Source organism: Stylophora pistillata, chromosome 14 (assembly GCF_964205215.1).
Source record: "Stylophora pistillata chromosome 14, jaStyPist1.2, whole genome shotgun sequence".
NCBI classification, from domain to species: domain Eukaryota; kingdom Metazoa; phylum Cnidaria; class Anthozoa; order Scleractinia; family Pocilloporidae; genus Stylophora; species Stylophora pistillata.
In genome coordinates, this window is record NC_142532.1 from 19,704,879 (window position 1) to 19,725,418 (window position 20,540).

At 39.3% G+C, this 20,540-nt stretch overlaps 2 protein-coding genes and 1 long non-coding RNA gene across 4 annotated transcripts in view; 2 read left to right on the plus strand and 1 right to left on the minus strand.

Moving 5' to 3' along the window:
* The window catches only part of LOC111333318 (cyclic nucleotide-gated channel alpha-3), a 35,291-nt gene extending 22,289 nt beyond the window's left edge, over positions 1-13,002 (plus strand). For both annotated transcript variants that reach the window (XM_022938861.2, XM_022938862.2), the window contains 20 exons: positions 1,104-1,117; positions 1,766-1,892; positions 2,481-2,540; positions 2,740-2,817; positions 3,755-3,865; positions 4,320-4,425; positions 5,100-5,349; positions 5,841-5,919; positions 7,062-7,180; positions 7,519-7,611; positions 7,737-7,833; positions 8,012-8,120; positions 8,419-8,456; positions 8,621-8,730; positions 8,847-8,916; positions 9,324-9,379; positions 9,644-9,732; positions 10,481-10,539; positions 10,773-10,811; positions 11,925-13,002. In XM_022938861.2, coding sequence (XP_022794596.2) covers positions 1,104-1,117; positions 1,766-1,892; positions 2,481-2,540; positions 2,740-2,817; positions 3,755-3,865; positions 4,320-4,425; positions 5,100-5,349; positions 5,841-5,919; positions 7,062-7,180; positions 7,519-7,611; positions 7,737-7,833; positions 8,012-8,120; positions 8,419-8,456; positions 8,621-8,730; positions 8,847-8,916; positions 9,324-9,379; positions 9,644-9,732; positions 10,481-10,539; positions 10,773-10,811; positions 11,925-12,305 — 2,085 coding nt within the window. In that variant the 3' untranslated portion in view covers positions 12,306-13,002. The remainder of the gene's footprint in view (positions 1-1,103; positions 1,118-1,765; positions 1,893-2,480; positions 2,541-2,739; positions 2,818-3,754; positions 3,866-4,319; positions 4,426-5,099; positions 5,350-5,840; positions 5,920-7,061; positions 7,181-7,518; positions 7,612-7,736; positions 7,834-8,011; positions 8,121-8,418; positions 8,457-8,620; positions 8,731-8,846; positions 8,917-9,323; positions 9,380-9,643; positions 9,733-10,480; positions 10,540-10,772; positions 10,812-11,924) is intronic.
* A 2,948-nt stretch (positions 13,003-15,950) lies between these two features.
* Positions 15,951-17,829, plus strand: LOC111333362 (homeobox protein XENK-2). Its single transcript, XM_022938908.2, has 2 exons — positions 15,951-16,267; positions 16,654-17,829. The coding sequence occupies exons 1-2, from the start codon at positions 16,063-16,065 to the stop codon at positions 17,133-17,135; spliced, it is 687 nt and encodes a 228-aa protein (XP_022794643.2). The 5' UTR covers positions 15,951-16,062; the 3' UTR covers positions 17,136-17,829.
* A 1,290-nt stretch (positions 17,830-19,119) lies between these two features.
* On the minus strand, positions 19,120-20,540 carry LOC148716994 (uncharacterized). The gene is made up of 2 exons (XR_015995395.1): positions 19,999-20,540; positions 19,120-19,590 (listed from the first exon to the last, which is right to left on the minus strand). It is a non-coding gene; the product is annotated as an uncharacterized LOC148716994 (long non-coding RNA).

The window sequence follows — 20,540 nt, forward strand, 5'->3', positions numbered from 1 at the left end:
TGATTGAAAACTCGGCTTTGAGTTTGACAGTGTGCTAATAACAACCCTAACACTTCAGTGCGTTCTAGTGGTCGTTGTCAGGTGAATACAACATAACAAGCAGTGTGTGTCCCAATTGGCTCGTTCACAGATAATCAAGGACATCTTTCGCACATACTAAACACTCTTTTTAGGGTCGACTTGCTTTCGTGGTTTTCTTAATTGAATGTGACATGACGAACTTTCATCAGTGTGTCCAGTACCGCTTGTTCGCGCATACTTTACTGAAGTTTTTCCGCATTTAAGACATTTAGCGGATTGTATTTGCATGTGCGCTGTCGCGGCACACTTAAAAATAAGACAGATCTGACGGGAAATCTCGACAGGCAGTTAACATTCTTCTCCACTCACTGAATTCTTCTGTTGCCGAGTAAATTTTTTCAAGTCTTGGGCGATTTTGAAGCCATTAGGCTTCATTGCTGCTGGTAGAAAGACATATTACTGGAATGTCGAGTTTTTAAAACAGCGAGTTAATGTTCCACCTGTCCCTAACATGACGATTACCAAGTTCCCTCGATAAATTTACCCTATGATTCTTAATTTGATAATTGCAATTATCCCTTGTTGGTGTGAAACATTTCCACATAAATTAGTTAAGAAAATTTTTAGCCATAGTCCCTTGTTGGTGTGAAACATTTCCACATAAATTAGTTAAGAAAATTTTTAGCCATAGTCCCTTGTTGGTGTGAAACATTTCCACATAAATTAGTTAAGAAAGTTTTTAGTTGTAGTCCCTTGTTGGTGTGAAATATTTCCACATAAATTAGTTAAGAAAATTTTTAGCCATAGTCCCTTGTTGGTGTGAAACATTTCCACATAAATTAGTTAAGAAAACTTTTAGCCATATCAGGATAGCACTGCATTGTCTTGTCGATAACTTCTGTATTCTCATTACATGTCTGCTAGGGACTGTCTTAAGACTGGAGGGGCGGTGTCATTCAGAAAAGGGGTTAATAGCGATGTGACAGTAATTTCCCGAGCTCTTAAACATTTGTTGACCAGAGACACATTTTTATTATTAATATTTCTACTTTTTCGTTTTTTCTTTCCGGTGAAACTCCCAGGATGAAAGACCCACGTAAGTTGAAGTATATTTAAACTATTGAGAGAACTATTTTCCTCCACAGATCATTCAGTAAATGTCGTAATCAATTGATTGAGAGCATAACTTTCTGCTGGCATTACTTCCTTTGTTTTCAAGTTCCTTTTGGAGGGTGTAAGGAATGCACGCGGGCTCAGTTTCATCAAGTGCGTTCCAATAAGCGAAAATTTGTGTTGTAGTGTATCTGTTAAAGTTACGTGATTGTGTGCGAACGGTACTCTTTGTTAGGTGTATGCGTTGCACAGGTTTTTTGTTGGTGTCAGAACAAAAATCTGAGCACCGTGCGCAGGCACGGGCACTACCTCTAAGTGGTAGTGTTCGGGAAACTCTCCTGAACATGCGAACATGTCTAAACACATTCCCTGTGCTTTCCCCGTGCTTCCCTGCTATGTAGTAGCTAAAATGGTGAGTACACATTGCAGACTACAAAAACGATGTTGAGCACTTAGCCCCGCTTTTGTATGGGTGTGAACATACTCCTTCGCAGATTGAGCACCTAGTCTAAACAAGGTCTTAGCTTCCTGTGTTTACTCACAAGCCAACTTCTTTGCCCGGATTGGATGCTAGTGAGTCATCTTGATAACAATTGTGTTAATATGTGTTTGTATTTACTTATTTATCTAGAAATGGTTGCGCTAAAATCAACTCCTTACAAGACATCCAAGAGGAAGACAGAGAGCAAGCACCACTCACCAGTAGGAGGTCTATCGTGAAAAAGTATCTTCTTTCAATTCGACAGCCCATTGGAAAGGTATGCCAGTCATGTGCTTTTAATGATACGGTCGAACCTACACTGAGCATTCCATTTCTTTTTTAAGTGCGGCTATTCAATTCCTTTTGCATACTACTTGTCTTCACCTGAATAAAACTAGCAGATGTAGGATGAAAGTGACTTCGTCGTGAGACAAAAGACAGTACTTCACTACATTTTTAGCCAGGGTAGTGTCTTTGGTAGACTTTTACAAGTTTTCTAGTTTTGTTTTCCACAAACTAACCTGCCAGGTATAGAAAAAGAAAGCTAAGAGGAAAGTGAGTTGACAAGCTCAATGTGAAGGTGAAGTGTATCTTCCAGTAGGTCTACCTTGACTTATGCCATTGGTCAAAGTTAGCCGTGTTACTTTCTTGTTGTTTGTGGTGTAATTGCCAAGGAAGACATGCTGGAGTAAGTGCAGTTTATAGAAAAGAACGCAAAAACAAGAACAATGCACAGTTTTTATGCATAATGCGAAGGTAAAAACTCACGTGAGTCGTAAGAGTTTAAGACATCTCTTAAGTTTATCACGAACTTTCGGTTTGGATTGTAGAATTGTTAACTCTTTTCTTAATTTTACAAATGTAGGTTTTGCGATCTGAACGACTTGTTGTTGATCCAGAGGACGACATCTACTACATATGGATGGTACGTAAAATCCCTTCAATTTGAATAATAAAATCACTACACCATATAACTTCGCATAATTTCTCTTCCTAAGATAGAAGAGTGTTTTGAGCTAATCAGAACCCATTGGTGAACGATTTTCGCTCCTCGTGTATGATTAAGGTTTCTGTTTATCAAACTTTGTGTTTTAATATTAAAGACATTACTTCGTTTCCTGTAGGGTGTGATCGCAGCCACAGTTATCTACAACTTTTGTACCGTTATTCTCAGAATCGCGTTCACAGAATCATCGGAAGAGGTAGCATTAATTTGTTATTTATCACATTTCTCTTGACTCGTTCCGACTCAGTTCCGGTACTGGTCATCGTTGAATGAATCTGATCGGCTTTTTTCGGATTCCTTTTTGTTTTTGTTTTTGTTTGTTTTTTGTTTGTTTTTTTTTTGGGGGGGGGGGGGGAACGGAGGAGGTTAGTTAAATTTTTTTAGGGCCTCACCTCCGGCTGCATTTCTGCATTTCGATTTGAACGTGTAAGACCTTCTTCGGCAAACGTTCGCCCGTGTGCGTTAACTCTGATTATATCTAACAAGAGTTGGTATATCCATAGTGCCAGGTGCGCAGAGCGTACAAGGTGGCGAAGTTTTTTAGGGAAACAAATTGGATGCACATTTAATATATTTACCTGTGCCGGCTTGTCAATTGACAAGTATAAAAACCCTGCTCCAACCAAGTCCTCCTTTCGTCACAAGTTTGACAAGAACCGTTCATTAACCCCTCTGCATTTTACACCACATTACTTTTTAACTGCAACACCCTTATACTATACAACAGCAGGCAATTGCAGTCATAGACTGCTTTTTATTTTATCTCGTCACTTCTCCTTAGAATACTCCTCCAATAGGAAATGAGAACAGAACAGCGTGTCAGTTAGAAGGTGTTATCTTGATGTAATTAAATAAATACGTAAATTGAAGCTCCCCCTTATGTAGACTAACTAAGAGCTTAAAAATCCCCACCGGCAGGAGGCAGACCAGTGGGCTATTTACAGAGCGCAGCCGAGGATTTGAACTAGGGGCAACCAAGAAACAAATCCAGTGAGTGGCAGGGTGGAGGACTTGAACCCAGGCCACCGGATTACAAGTCCTGGACCCTAACCACTCGGCCACGGCGCCTCCTCCGAGAGCATCCTAAAATATTTTGCGATAGGTTGTTTAACGGGAACTATTTTCTGGTTAAGTCTCTCTCTAGATTCCTGTTCTGGTGGGGTGATGTTTTTGCAGACGGCTTTTATGCCTGTGACGTGTGTGTACAGCTAAGAACTGCTTATCGAGATGATCAGGGAATCATGGTATACGATGTTCTCTTGTATTTATTAACCCAAAATGAGAGTTTCAATTCATTCTCATTGCTTGATTTTCTTTCCTACATCTACATATACATCTACATTTATTAAGTTGGTAAAATCTGTAGAGACATCACACCAACTATTATTAAACAAAGATATAAAATATATACAATTCTCGGATAAAATTCATAAAGAAATTCGGATAGTACTTTTATGACTGAATAATGTAAATTATAAGAATATAAAGGAAATCGTCTAGTGATTGTTAACTAAATAGGGGAGTAACTTAGAGTTTAAAACAGCATCAGTTTTTTCTATGGTTCAATGTACTCATGACTTTGAAAAGTCTTCCTCTCTGGTTATAAGTAACCATCACGTGGAATCTTGCAATTCAATCCCTCTGACTTTATAACTCCATACTATAATTTCGCCTCCCATACCCTTTCTTTCTTTCAAGGTCAAGGATCCTGTGCAATTATCAGAGATGTATTCAAAGAAGAGACGATTTAAAATTGATATTATTTGCCTTCTACCCCTGGAAACAGTTTCTAGTTTGATATTTTGTAAGTATGACATACTTTAGGCTGCATAATTACTTTTTCTCAAAGCTGTGACGGGATCTTTGTCGTTCTTGTTAAAATGATACCTCAAGATTTCTGGAAAAAGGAATAAAACACATCTTCCAGGGCCGGGTTGTTCGAAACTGAGTTGAGATAACCCAGGGTTAGTGTGAAACCTGATTGCAGATCTGAAAGCCTTCAACGAAAATTCAGTGCAATTCTTTTAGTCTACAATGTGATGATTGGATGTCCTAAAATAAAGTCATACAAAAAAGGGCTTTTGAGGAAAAGAATAAAGAAAGCCCGATTATAGTTTGACCCTAGGTTAGTGCTAGCCTTCGAATAACTGGGTCCTGGGGTTTATAGTGTGATTAAACGTCGCGGGATGTTGGGAGAACACAAGGAAAGCATTTTGATCTCGAGGCATGGATGATATTGTTGGGCAGGAGTGTAAATGAAGCTGCGATTTACTAACACCCCTACCAGGGATAGTGGCAAGATTTGTTTTGTTTTGTTTTGTTTTGTTTGTTTGTTTGTTTGTTTTCATGTCTTCGAAACTATTACCATGAATGTGGCATTAAACTTATTTATGTCTTATTTTTTGTTTTTGTTTTTCTTCGTCTCTCCCTCTCTCCCCCCCTCTCTCTCTCTCTCTCTCTCTCTTTCTCTTTGTCTAGTACCCTGTCATTTTTCGCTGTTCCGTTTACCCAGACTGCTCAAATGGCACTCAGTTGAAACATTTTTCCTTATGAGTGACTATCGAACCAGCAAACCCAATCGCCTGCGGGCTTCCAAACTGATTCTGTACTTGAGTGTGGCCATGCATTGGGTTGCTTGCTTATACTACGCCATCTCAGAGTATGAAGGACTGGGTACTAATGACTGGGTGTACACAGAGACCGAGAAAGGTGGTGATCCTCTAACCAGGTCAGTGATTTATGCAATAAAAAGTTAACTTCGAGAAAGTTATCGTTTCAGAAATAAATTACTATGAACTTCAAACCAGGTGCATCTTCGAGGTTGCAGTAACTTTTTCCATAAGCGACTGCCGATTATGTAATCGGCGGATGTACCTGGAAGAGGGGCATGCTCTCCCAAGAAAAAAAAAATTAAAACTAGACGCAGGCTACACAGACGGCGGTAAGAGGTCCCTATAGGTGGCAGTCTAGTAACCGGCTGTTATGAAAACCCCTTTGTACCAGAAGAAAAAAACTTAAAATTTAAGCATCAGTCTCATCGTGAATCAACGACGTTAGTTCTGCCAGAACTTAAAACATTTAAAACATTTCATTTGTACCCAAAATATGTAATCGATACTTTTTTAGAACGCAAAACTTGTGCTCCACCTTGGATTTCGCTTCTAAAGAAACTGCAACAGAACTGTTGATCGACATTTATTGTTCTTATGCATCTAACAGGAAGTACGTCAAATCCTTCTACTGGTCTGTCCTTACCTTGATGACAATTGGAGAAACACCAAGTCCCCAGACAAATCTTGTAAGTAAATCATAGACAAAATTCTTTGACTGGGTCTCGAAGTCGTCCCGGTTCATGACAACGAATTGAGGGGAATTTGGAAAATGTCCAGCTTTTCTGACCCCGCGCCTAGTCAATGGTACATATATCTCGAGCTTCGAGGAAGCCAAGAGGAAAAATATTGTTAGAGGTCCGGTGTAATACAACGCTGATATAACACTACACTGATACACGTTCCATACCCGTACTGAAGGTTAAAATCATAATGTGCCCTGACGTAAGTCAGTTAAACGTAGCAGTTAAAATTTGAGAAATGTAGAGTAAAATTACACTGTGCAGTGATGCCGCTTCCATAGAATCAGACCTTCAGAATTTTAGGATGGATCCGGCATACGAAACTTTCTCAGTCATAATATCAGTCATCCATTAGAAGTGAAGCATACAAAATCTCTCGTTTCCTACTTTCACAAAACCCTGACGAGAACTCCGTGAGCAAACTTGCACCCTTTACCTTACCTGACGCATATTCTCCACACCGCTCGCCATACATTTCCTGTGGTGTGCACAAAGAGAATTTATAACATAACCAAAGTAAAGCGCGCGCTCTGATTGGTCAATTTAGCGTCCCCCATTTGCCCATGGGTGTACGCTGCTGACGTGAGCAAATGCAAAGACTATTTTTCCGCGCGCGCTTGTTTTTTCTGGTCACGTAAGATTTGTTAAATAAAAGGGAACTCTTTAGCTACAATGTGTTAATGTTATGTTATAAAACAAATGGTAAACACCACAGCGTACACTATTGAGTTATGGATGCACTTGGGAGGTTTGCTAAGCACTCAAGAAGCTAGAGTCGCTCTCGGCTATCGCCTCGAGCGACTCTTACGCTTCTTTCGTGCTTAGCAACCTCCCGCGTGCATCCATAACTCAATAGTGTACGCTGTGGTGTTTACCATTTGTTAATTGTCCAGTGATCATAAGCTTTAGTAGGATACCATTTACTTTATTCTTGAAACCTTAAACAATGTTTGAGTCAGGGGTGATACTGTGAGGAAAAAATTGAATGCTAGTCATTGTTAGAAGGTGACGACTCACTTAAGACCTCTCCGCTTCTACAAATTCCAGGAATTTGGAGTAACTTGCGTATTCACTCGTATTCCCTGCAGGAATACATTTTTACTGGCTGTATGTTTCTCTTGGGAATCTTTGTGTTTGCCACGGTTGTAGGCAATGTTGGTGACGTCATTAGCAACATGAATGCAGCGAGAACTAATTTTCAAGCGAGGTACGAAACTTTTCAGTTCGCATTCTATGATTGTAAGTGAGACGCGGTAGCGAAGTGGTTGAAGCGCAAGACCCCAGATCGAAAGATTCCTGGTCGAGCCCTGGCTGGGTTATCGTATCGTGTTCATGACACTTCTCTCTCATAGAGCCTTTGCACATCCAGTAGTGTAGATGAATACCGGTGAATTGTCAGGGAAACTTGATGATCAACGAAGGGGTCACAGGTCCGAAATAGCAAAATTCTTGGTCGAACCATACAACTGAAACTTGGACAACCTTTATTGGTACTGAGTAGTTAAGATTTCCTGTAACTCTGAAAATGATTTGTGTGTGTGTTAGGATGGATGCCATCAAGCAGTACATGGAGCATCACAATGTTCCTTACATGCTACAGACTCGGGTCAAACGATGGGCTCACTACGCATGGAGCAGGTCTGTCACTAGAAAAACACAGCATAAAAAAACGTGTATAAGTTTATTTTTCTGTTCTGTTTTCGATGCCAGACAACTTGTCTTCCCACAAACACGACTAATCACTCTACTTTCTACTTACACAGGACACAAGCCCTAGACGAAGGGGCGTCTTTGGAAATGCTCCCTGAGAGATTAAGGACTGAGATAGCCATTCACGTGCATCTAGACACGTTACGAAAGGTATTGGCTACGCCTTGGGTGGTTAACGTCTTATGACCTCACATTAGTGTGCATATTCTCCATATTGGTCATACTATAGCTTCCCAGTGGCAGATTGTGTTCAGAGCAAGGTGCTGTTTCCCCTCGAAAACCATTAGCCCTTAACCTTTTCTTTTCATGTTTCCAAATCTTTCCTTAGGTGAAGATCTTCAAGGACTGCGAGCAAGGCCTGCTGTGTGAGTTGGTGCTAAAACTTCGACCGCAAATTTTTTCGCCTGGAGACTACATCTGTCGTTGTGGTGAAATAGGTAAAATATTATGGAACGTGTTTAGAGGGGCCATAGATGCAAACTGAGGTCGGGCAAGACTCATTGTTAAACACAAGGGGGAGTAGCAATACTCTTCGTCACGTGGTGTTACAGAATCTGGAATAGGCTCCGGAGTCAATCTTGTGCCCATACTGTGCTTGCAATTTTAAATTCAACTTTTCAGGAAAATATATGGTCGATATTTATGTGATATTTGTCACAGGATTCTGGGGGCTTAATTACAGATTGTATACTTTATTACTCATAATCTTGTTTGGCCGGGTTCTTTCCCCTTCAGGACGGGAGATGTACATTATCAACAACGGGAAAGTTGAGGTAAGACAACGTTTGAAATTTGGTCACCTCAAACGTACACATTCATGAAATAAGAAACAACCAGGAATATAAACTAGGCGATGGTCTATTAATGTTACGCTGCCATCCCCTCTCCCATTCTCTGCTCTCTGAAATTCTCAGTCTACAGTCTTTCTTCATTACAGGTAGTAATACCAGACTCAAACACAGGCGAGGAGGTTGTGGTAGCGTCCCTCACTGAGGGAAACTATTTCGGGGAGATCAGTTTGTTAAGACTCGACGCCGGTAAAAACAGGTTAATGAAGAGAATTCATTTTAAGTGGCATAAGCTTTGTCCTACCACTATTTGCTGCTGGCTCACATTTAGTATTCACGAAATAGGTATTTCTACTTTTTTCTTTGAACATTTAGACGCTCTGCTGATGTGCGCTCAGTGGGTTACTCAGAATTGTTGTGTCTCTCTCAAAAGGACCTAATGGAGGTCAGTTCTCACTTTTTAAACATTATTTCAATTTCTTCAGTTTTTTTTTTTTTTTTTTTTGCCTTTTTTTAGTGTTTGGCAGTTATTGGTTTCAACCCGGAAATAACTATCGTGTCGTGGAATCGTCTGGTTAAGGGAAATCTATAAAAGGACTGCCATTTTTGACTGTAGGTTATGATTTGACAAACTTAATGAAGTCATCATCAGATCCAAGTAACTAATCAGTTTTCGCGAATCAGACTTTTAAAACCACTGACAAAGAAACCCTCACTTGACTCTGGCGCTACGTGTAGCAGTTAATCTCACCGATAAGAGTACTTTTGGTGACCACTCTCACCTGAATGATCAGAGTACATGATCAACTTTTCGATTCAGTTAGCAAAAATTAAAGGATGTATTATTTTCAGGCTATAGAGGAGTATCCTGAAGCTAAAAAAGTACTAGAAAGTCAAGGGAGAGATAGGTAAGAAACAGACTTTGTTTAGCGTGCCATGAAAGTAGTTTTGATCGTTAATGTTCTATTCGTTTGTTGTTTTTGTTGTTGTTGTCGTCTTTTTCCTTTGTTTGTTTGTTTGTTTACTTAATTTTCCTGTCTGTTGTATTTGGAATTTAACATGAAAGATCGATGCATTCTTTTTCCTTGGAAACTTTTTTAAACTTTAATCCTGGGCATAGTTAATCCTGGGCAACAGTTTCACCCGTAGCCTTAAACGTTTTCTCGTTTTAGATTACAGAGGACAAGGTCGAATAACAATCTCTCAATACCCCATCCTGATTCAGAAAGAGAACAATTTCGTAACCTAGAATTCAACTTTGGTGAGTGATGTCTTTTACATCTAGCTATAACACTGTTTCGTAACTGGGGAATGTTGCGTGAAGAGCTAAAACGAATGGGACTACATGACTGAGTGTCGTAAAACCAAAACCAAGTATTTAAACCAGCCAATCAGAACTAAGAAAGATATCTTAAGGAGCCAGTGAGAACTCAAAGTAAAAACAAGCAAACTGTCTGAAGCGCGAGAAAACGCAAGTGACCAAGTTGCGATTGGTTTTAGTTTAGAATCTGACTGGCTGAGAAAGTGGCGCGAGTTTTCAAAAACAATTGCACAGCGAAGTGAAGCAAGACCAAACCAATCTAGAATTGCGTTCGACATTCAATTGGAAATAACTCAATATTGAGAGTAAGAATAACTTGGAAGAAAGGCCTGCAGGGTGAAATATTCTCACAGCTAGTTCCTCTTTAGTTCATAACTTAAGAAGCATGCCTCCATACTGGTGAGAATTGTAGCTGATGTGTTAAAATGAATGAAAGTGATAATGGCTGGGAAATTAGTGACAAATTTTTAATATGAAAAAGAGTTTTGAGCGTTAACTACAATGTGTCAATAGTTTTGAAGTATCTAAGAGTCTTTCAAAAGCAAAAATGATTTCATTCCCTGATAAAAACGTCTATTTGTAATTCTCTTAAAACGTGTTTTTTTTGTTTTTGTTTTTTTTGGGGTGGCGAGGGTGTAAAGCCATCGATTAACAATCCTTCTTTTTCATGACGATCATCCATTTATAGCGAGGGAAATCAGCATCGTCAAAGAACTCTTGGAGGAAATTAAAGAAAACAAAAACGAGGTGGGTTGAATTTCTCCCCGCTTTTCGATACTACTGAAAGGGAAAAAAAATGGAACTACAAAAAACAGACAGACGGAGGGATGGTGGGGCTTCTATCGAGCTTAAAATAAGTTTGAATCCTTAACGAAGATCGATGAAAGTTTTTCAGTTACTTAGATGTTACTTACAGCTGAGATCTACTTAAACGATAACTTTTAAACTCACCATTCGAGTGTTAACTGGTTGAATTTCAGTTCTGTAAAGACGAGCCCGTAAGGAGTCTTAGAGAAGAGGTATGCTGTCTCCTTAAATGTAGTTCAGAGTCTATCTAGCAGGCTTGGATCAGTATTTCCCTATTATCGTTTGTTAACAATGTGTATTTCCTCATTTACTTGTGATTGATTAATGTACGTGTTCACGTAGTAGCCTTGACAAAATTTATTGTGCGGGATGGGATTACTCTCCGAAACATATTGCGAGAAGCTGTTAATCTACTGCTCCAGATGGTATGCTTTCAGTCACAAGTACAATCTCAGCATTTCGTTAGGATGCTCTGGCAGTTTGCCTGTACCCATTTATACGCTTGGGTGGAGAGGGCCACTGTAATAAGAACTTATCCCATAAAAAAACACAATATCCTGGTTGGGGCTCTAACTTAGTCCCTGACCTTTCGACCAAATGCCAAGCGCGCTAACCAGGAGGCCACCGCGTCTCCCACATGGATGTATCATAGATGTCTTCAAAACGTATAAGATAGGTAAGAAAGAGTGGAATCCAAGCCGCTGGCGAGCATGTCTCGTAATTACAGAGCCACATGCTCTCCCAAGGTCTGCTGTGCTCGACAGATGACCGATAAATGAATGTGGGAGTAAAATGAAAATGTAATGAAAGCAGTCCTCCTGCTACCCCTTGTGTTCCTCTTGCCTCCAATCCATCCCTTTAAAAGAAATTCAGTTTCTCTCTCCAACTTCCCACTAATTTAAACATCCAAGATGGTGTCAAACTTTTAACGAAGAAATCATTTGAGCGTTAGCTTTCTGAAATACCCTTGCTCTGCAGGCGACCGTGTTTGTATGATTGACAGTTATGAAATGTTTACTTAGCTTTTTGCGCTTAGACTGGAATTTGTAGATCTGCACGTCAAAAGTAATGAGGGTCGACTGCCTTTTTTTTTACCTCGCTCTTTGATTGGTCCAGAAAACTCGCGTCCCCCTCTCAACCAATCAGATGCACTGCTATAACCGATCTAGACTAACTCATTTGCGTTTACCCGCACGTAGGAATTGTGTCTGTTTTTTACCTGTGATATTCTTCTTTGTCCCGATTGGCTTTTGTGATAATTTTGAATTTCATTTGAGACACACTAACGAAAAGCGCTCTAAAATCAAGATTGTTTTGATTTCTAGTGCTTAAACTTGAGGATTCAAATAGAGACGCAAATGGAGGAAATAGAAGAAATTAAACAACAGCTCGCATTACGAAAAAGATCACCCAATGAAGAAAAGAGCAGAAAAAGGTCACGTGCGGAGGCAAAGACTGCGAGGAGACTGATCGATAAAGTTATTTCAGCAGCAAAAGAAGCTGCGTCACACAATTCTACTAGAACTTTCCAAGAAAGAGATGTTGATAATGAGAGTCAATTGAGAACAACTGAAAATGAATTGCGGCCAAGAAACGGAATTGCTCGACACGATGTTCCTGATATATTCGTAGAGAATGATGTCGACGGAAGATGTTATCTTGGACCGCGTAGAAGATCTTTATTTGATGACAATAACAATGATTAAGCTGTGCAAGATGCGACTTCAGTTTCAAAACATAAACTAGGCCTTTTACGAGACGCCTCAAAGCCTTTGTTACAAAACGAGGGTGAGTTTGAAGCCTTTGAAGTTTAGTGCGAGGTGTTATTTTGAAAGTGACTTATTTTGGAACACGGAAATGTCCTATTAAATAGCCGAAGACTCGACGCTTTCAATGGAGATGTCCAGAAGATCGCCAAATTAACATTAATGATTAAGATGTCCTCGCGAATTAGAAAGAAGTCACAATAACGAATTTTGTTCAGCTTACAAAAAAAGGTCAATTTAGTGAAGATGTTTTTTTTCGGAGTGTACCAGTACTGCGTAAATGAGGACAAATGTGAAACGCGAGTGTTTGAAAATTTTACTAGTTCGGATATGAATACACAGAGAGCCATTTTTTCCGAATGACGAACACGACCACACTAGGTTTTTCGCATTTTAATCACTTCTTGTCTGCAGACAGATTTGTGTTTGTTGTAATTGCTCTTGTACCAGACATAAACAAAAATGAGAAGATAAAAACGTGTTAAAACTGAAAGAATAATGATGTTATGAAAGCGCTGATTTTGATCCGTGGTAAGCGCTTTACAGCACTAAAAGAATTATCTAGAAAAAAACAAACTCAAATTTTCAATTTTGATAACAATAGAATGCAGCGACAATAAAGGCACAGTGGAGATTAGTGAACCGATTCCTGTTTGAGATAGGCAACTGGTAATACATCACTTATATTTAGACATCATGTGCCACAAGGGCTAAAGGTTACCGCTGAAAGTGATCTTCAAATCTAGCCAACAAAAATCTAATTCATTCAGACGACTCGTGCAGTACTTGAGCACGCGACGAAGCTCAAACTCTGAACCTGTTTTCTCGAAGATGAGTGAGAATTTTCAGATAAACAAGAGTCACCCTATCTTTAGCTCGTAATGCGCTTTGTGATAATCTTGAACTGATTGAGACAGACATTAGGAATCAACGAAAAGACTACGATTTGGTTGGAACGTTAGATGCGCCTGTTTGACTATTAAGCGCAAGTCAGTATTGCATGAAAGGTCAATGACAAGAAAGCTGTAATTTGGGATCATCTTGTGGTTAAAATTATCTGAGAACCATCGATTTTATTCTTCTAATTGGTGAATTTTAATACACCTTAACTGGGACTAAAACTCCGTCTCTGTATTTTAACGTAACCCAGGATAGAGGCAAGAGTGGTGTTTTCGTTGATATGGTAATAACTCACAAGCTAGTTCTCGAGGAGTTGACCTTAAACATATCCGCGGCAAAGCGAACCAAATTTTCTTCAGCAATTGGAGCACGCATTTGGAAAAAATCCGTAATCGCATTGATTTCTGATACGTGTGTTTATTTAGACAGTGATGTATAAAACGTTTGATGGATTTATAGAATTCTTTTAGCGCTTTTGTCAATAAGCTGCTTGCACCTTTCAACTGACTCGTCTAAAATTCTAGGCCACCCCAGGAAAACAATCTTGAAGTGGATGATTTATTGAAAAAAAGGATATGGCAAGTCTACATTTTTTGCAAAATTTTTCAGAGATGGAAATGAAAAGACGCTTTTCAGCGAAAAAACTTACGGAAAATAAGTAAAACTGAAAAAGGGAACATATGAATCCGCGAGTATTTCTTTCTACGATGGATAAGCTTGGTGAGAATTGCGTGTTTTGTTAAGCGTGGAAAGGAAATCCGCAAATAAGGAATTCTGGAATGAGGCACAAAAGGAGACCAATTTGAGGGTTTGTTTCCTGTTCATTGTTTTCTTCTTTGAAAATTAATGAGATGTCCCGAATTAAACTGAACAATTTCGTGTGGTGACAGTGTTTACGTTGCTAAAGTGATATTTGACATTGGGAGTCTGTTTTTGAAAAGCACTCAAAAGTCAGGAAGTGTGAGATGACAAGTATTTTAGTCGCGATAAAAATACAATTTATATGATAAATAGCCTTGGTAAGTCTTTAAAACTCCAAGTGAAAGTGGTTCTAAAATGATGTCAGGTATTGATACTGGATTACTTTTATCATAAGTTTGGTAAATACTGGATTGTATTGCACGGCTCTACACCGCATAGGAAGAGATAGAGAAAGGGAGAGAGATATTCCGACTCTGGCGCGGTCAATAATTTTTACACTTACATGTTTAAAAAGTCTCAAGTCCCTTTCAGCCCTGAATCAACAAAATCTCGGCAGGGGTTATATTGACTCGTCCACAGAAATGTGGCTCCATAAGTTTTGTCTAATTCTAAGATGGACGATCTTTTCCCTTTATTATTAACGTCTGACTTGTAAGCTGTTTTGGTATGTTAATTTTGTTGCTCAACTAAGAAATTTCCTAATGAAAACGAGATTCCCTCAGAAATTTTATTTTCCGAAATCCATTTCTTCCTTTTCACGAAAGTTCACCAGCAAATTTCCTTTTGCCAAAGTGATAAAGACAACAAGACTGCATTATCACATTAAGGAGTATTAGTTTCATAGTAATGAAAGAATTATTCGAAGTCAAAGATTTCACGGGTTGCCATCGCAATAAACTTCAATGTAAAGAGCTGAATTGTCTGCCAAGTTTGTGTTGTCGTATTTTTGAAAGTGACTGTTGTGAAGAATCAATTCAGGATATCACTTTCATCTCGAAATTAAATGTGCTTCCGAGGATAATTGCATGTGCTTCAAATCTGCGCGCACAAGTACAAGCTTTTAACCAGACCATGTGCTGCCTTAAGGAGTCTTTAATTGCACGTTTTCACAAACAACAACCCTCGACCAATAAAACACTGCCTTCTACTTGTACATCGTTTGGCGTCTTGCGGCTTCATATTACGTGAAAGAAGCCACTTCAGCCCTTTTAGGTAGCCATTCTTTGCATTCAGTACTCACGCCTAGGTTAACCACAGATTTAGAACGACAGACAATATAACTTCTCGAAAGCTTAAAGGAATCAGCGCACAAACACCGTCGCTCATTGTGTAAACAAGCCACACGCGCGAGAGTACACCAAAACACTGAGCTCACAACTACGTCTTAGTGCTGTAATTGGTTTTTCTTCAGTTTTTTTTTTTTTTTAGGCTGATATGCTGCATTTTTTTTTTTTCTTTAGGTGGTGTTTGATTTTGTACTTACGCCTTGCACTAATCTTTTTTGATAAGTGAATCTAAAGTACGCTCAGTAATTATAGTATAACGAAGGGGCGGGCAGGCAACACTGAATTGAAATGGCAACCTCAAAGAGCTCGCGTTTTATGTACTCAAAGGGTTTGTAACTGTTGAACGTAATGACAGTTTTAACAATAGAAATGTTTAAGAAAAATTGCTGTGAAATCAAAGGTATTAACGACTGCCACGGAAGCTCTAATTTTCAAATTTCCAATTACTCCCAATCGCCCGTCACCGGAAAGAAAACCTCAGCAATAACATCAAGTATGCTACTACTGGTGAAGGCAGACTTGATCGCAATACATCTAATTAATGTTTCTCTTTACGTCTAATCGCGTGTTGACAAGCGACAGTGTCAAATCGTAGATAAAGCTGCCCGAAAAAGGATCATTTGATCAGCTAGTGACATAACATGACTGTCACACTCTTCACACTTAAGAACTACGGCCACTCCCACTGAAACTGACACATGTCTCGTCCATTTCAAACCTTACGCATATTTTAGAGCGCGAGCTACAATGATCGACTCAATGAAACTCTGAACTCAGTACCGTTCTCGATAGCCGGATACTCGGTTGAAATGAGTTCGTTTTCGATAGACAGTATTCTCGCCCTTGAGGAGAGCAAGTTTGGAAGAACGCAGGGAAACAAAATTCGCAAAAATGTAACCAGCCTGAGCCTTGAAGAACTGCGACATCAAGAGATCGGTACGTCCAAGAGTGAAGAACGTAACAGCAGTTCTCCAGATTCAAGTCCAGCTCGTGGAACGGAAAAATCTTACGAAGGTACTGTCGCAGCTAATATTTCCTATATTTTCCCCACAATTTAGTTGTCTTCTGTTGGCTCCTTAAATTCTATTTTAGTCGATAAGTGGAGACTCAAGTGCCACAATCGCAATATTCTACTTGCCAGATTCTTAAATTGCGCATCAAGTACTTAACCAAGGGTTACATACAAAAGAAAATTTTCATGTTTTGGATTTAACGCGCAGGACATAAACAAACTTTGCAAAAAGTGCACCGCACAAAATAAATTTCACCAAGCGTGCGAAAAATGTCGCCGCTTGAACATTTCGGGTAAATTGCGTCAGTGTTCCGCGTTCCTGCATTCTGTTTTTCTGTTCGTCGATCGTCATTTCCGTTTTAAACATTTTTCTTCCTTTTATTTCTAGCTGATTCCACAGGGAGACTCGATGAAGAGGATTTTATCAACGAAAACGAAAATGACCCTGAAACGGAAATTCCCAACACCAAAAAGCGAAAACGAAGAGTGCTATTCTCCAAGGCGCAGATCTTCGAACTTGAGAGACGCTTTAGACAGCAGCGGTACCTTTCTGCGCCAGAACGGGAGCAGTTAGCTCGACTTATAAACCTCTCTCCGACGCAAGTCAAAATATGGTTTCAGAACCATCGGTATAAATTCAAGAAGCAAATCGGGGATAAAGGACATCTTGCGAGCGAGGCCCTGCCTTTCATGAGCCCGAGACTTGTTCCTGTCCCCGTTCTAGTACACGAAGGCCAACCTTGTTATAGACATAGAACTGTAGCCACTCCAAGGCAGGAATTCAGTAATGGCTTCGCCGGTTATCCTCCAGTGCCTTTCCTGTACTCGAGCACCGCTGTATACAATAATCGCTTCTGGGGCTTTTCTTAGATTAGGGTAATGCTTCAGTAAATAGCGTTCAAGTTGGTTATTTTGACGCTACTAACGCAACCGAAGACCTAATCCCGTTCGTGTTTATACAACTTAGCTGTTACTCTAGGGGTTAATATTTTGTATTCCATTCAACATGAGACGTTTGGTGTAATACCTTTAAGATTATCGCTTTTTAACGTTCAAAATTTGCCAGATGAATCTGTGATGAAACAGAACAGTCTGTGTTCTTAAGCTGGTGGCCAAGTTTACTCTGAAAAAGCTTTAGGGTTTAAGCTTCGTTTGAAGAGTTCTTGAAGTTTCGCCATGTGCAATACTAGCTTATGTACAAAAGATTACCGGTCATATCTATTTGTATTCCCGCTCATGAAATACTTCATTCTCTGCCGACAAGGACTCTAGGAACAGAAGCGTTAAGATTTTCACCATAGGCGCGAAACGTTTGATAAATCCTCACTGCTGGATGTTTAATGTTGAGAGTTTTAATGTCTTCGAGTCAAAGCTCTGTGACAACGGTTTGGGTTAACATAGAATTGCAATATTTGCCGAGATCTTGGCAAACAAGTTCTATATGATCTTAAGATTTCGTAATCTACTAAGTAATATGTAAGAGCCACTGACAAACTCAGGGATTAGGAAATCCTTTTCTACTGGCCATTAAATAACAATAAACTTCTCAGTGTACGAAAAGAAATCAACCGGACGCACTTTGCGCCAACAAAGAAAAGCTTTTTCATTGTTGTCAGTCTCCTTTGCGTGGGTTTCTTGAGACATGATCAACGTCTATTATAGGATCTCAAACCTCGTTGGAAAAAAAAAGGATTTAAAGATGTTGGGAACGTGATGTTATCTTTTTAGGCGGAGCGTTGCGGCGATTCTTAAGCTCTACGTATTTTCGCGGTAAGAGGGATAAGTAATGATAAGAGTGCATTCGTTATAACCTTGGTCCGTAGAGATTGGCGCGGAACTCTATCTTAAGTGCCAAGCGCGGCCTTCATCTCTACTGTCGCTTTAAAATAGATTTGCGACACGGTTTGAAATTATCTTTCGCGGAGGCTGCTTTATTGACCAAAGCTGGGCGAGCGGGAAAACGAGAGAAAGACCTTTTCTTCAAGGGGTGTGTTGGGCATTACGCGCAATATTCATATCGATGTCAACAACCATTGTTTGACACCCAAGGAAAATTTCCAAATTTGCAGCTTAACGCCAGTGTTTACAGAGCTCTGGTTTGCGTTAAAATGATTAACAAGGAGTTAATCTTTAAAATTGAGTCTTCAAGGCCAGATTTAAGCGATTACGCTTTGAAAATTAGAGACATTTTAGAATTCCAATGTCGCTAAGTATTTTCAAAAGGCAGCTACTTACAGTATTGACAGAAAAATAGTAAATAAAGAAATACAGTTAAAAGTAATAAAGGGCTTTTGTAACTCCGCTTAATAGAATATACACCAATAGTCATTAATTCAAGATTGGAATGATAATTTCTACTAGAAATAAATCGAGAAATCTTTGCGATGTCTCGACAGGTATGGTCAAATTTTCTCCGAGAGTACACACACCTTGTAGCGGTTTAGAATAACAAAGAAAGTTTACAAAGTTCATCACTTCAGCTGTCTTGGTTTATCTGCGTTTGATACTGGGAACCTCAAAGGGTTTAAAAACACACGAGCACATACACTCTTGGCTAAAAGCCTTAAAAACCCCAATCTTTTCAAATCATCTCAGCGTTTAAACTGGAAGGACTCAACTGTCAAAGGGGAAAGATATAATTCTTGTTTTTTTTTTACCCTGTGTAATTAACTGTTACTTCTACCTGAAAGGTGATTCATATGCAAGACCTGCTGTTCCCAAATTGTTACAGGTACTAAGTCACTTAAATTATTATTGCGAAAGATCAGCGTGAAATGACATTACCATGTTAATACACAATGACAAAAATGTTCTTTGAAATTCCTCTGTGGCGTTCATAAAATGTATGTCGGTCTCTCAGATAACTATTTATTTTCCAAAATTAATTTCTCTTCTTTTGTTCGAGAATTATGAAAAAAGAAAGCATATCAGAAACTATAGGCCCAGGTATCGCAGACATTGATTGAAACAACTCCTTTGAAGTTTCACCGCTGCTTGAGCTAACTTTTCATTCCATGAATCGCGTTCAGTTGTTGCTTCTTGTTTCGGATCATAACTTTTCGTGTGTTATAGTTGTATTCGGCCCAAGCCAGAGAATTCGATATCTCACACATATGTAACATTCTCCAAAACCAAAATATTAAGTATCACTTCGAAAACTTAGTCCCAGAACACGAAAGTTGTACTGAAGGCACATGATATGACATGTTTGTCTTCCACCATTGTACTTCATCTTTGATCAGGTGTGGTTGCTCACGTCAAGGCGTAGATTCGCGTAGTATGACCGTTTTTGTTCGTGTACAGAATGAATGATAGATGAATGTAGCTGTAATAAAAAAAAAAAAAAAAATGGAGTCTGCCGTCAGCATTATCGTTCATGCCATATCGTGAGAACAGACAGGCAAGATTATCGGAAAGAGATAACGCACGCTAACATGAAAATGAATTTGAAGAAAAAAGTCATTTAAAACGTACATTCAAAACGATAGTAAAATCTAAGAGGCCTTATACAAGTTACTTTCTTAGAAAGGAGACCTGTATCGGTTATATATTTGACTGCTAGGGGAAACTGATGCTGCAGTGATACCACTGATGAATATCAGAGGATTTGCCGTGGTAATACTCTCCCTTTGTAGTTGATAAAGTTGCACGGATAACCTTCTGTTGTTATCGGCCTTAAAAAACACACTGAATAACCTCTAAGAGAGTGCATTCTCCTATAATGAACAGATACCTCTTCTTACGTCGCGTAATCCACTGGAACTTTTTGCACGTGAAATGTACTGTGAAGTGTTTACGGTCTTGCCCGCGAAACAATATCTACTATTCTTTTATCTCAAATGTTGCCTTTGCTCTCGTGTTTTCATGTTTCGTTCATTGTAAAACATTCTGCGAAGAACTTCTGCCTTTTCAGTGAATTGTGCAAGTCATATCAATGTTCGTCTGTCCACACTTAACAGGACTACTAAATCCTTTGCTGAGCGGCTAAACGCAGCTCCCGTAGGATGGAACCATACTTGTTCATTTGTAGCAAGTCTTGTCATGTTCATGAACAGATTAAATCAATAAAACACATAGCCACATAGAAAAGAGTTTTATGTCTTTAGAGGAGTGACCTTATCTTTGGAACAATTCTGATAAAACAAAGGCTCTTAAAATGGCCATGAAACGGAAGGCCAAGTGGGAGGAAGTTCTCGTCAGTAAATCGAAACTTGTCAAGAAGTTCTAAAAACGAAAGCTTCGTAGTCCCAGACAGCACAAGTACTTGTTGTTTAA

Excerpts from the sequence above, each read along its gene's own strand:
- LOC111333362 (XM_022938908.2), top strand. The coding sequence starts at position 16,063 with ATGAGTTCGTTTTCGATAGACAGTATTCTCGCCCTTGAGGAGAGCAAG. Across the intron at positions 16,268-16,653 it reads AACGGAAAAATCTTACGAAG|CTGATTCCACAGGGAGACTC; the intron begins GTACTGTCGCAG and ends TTTTATTTCTAG.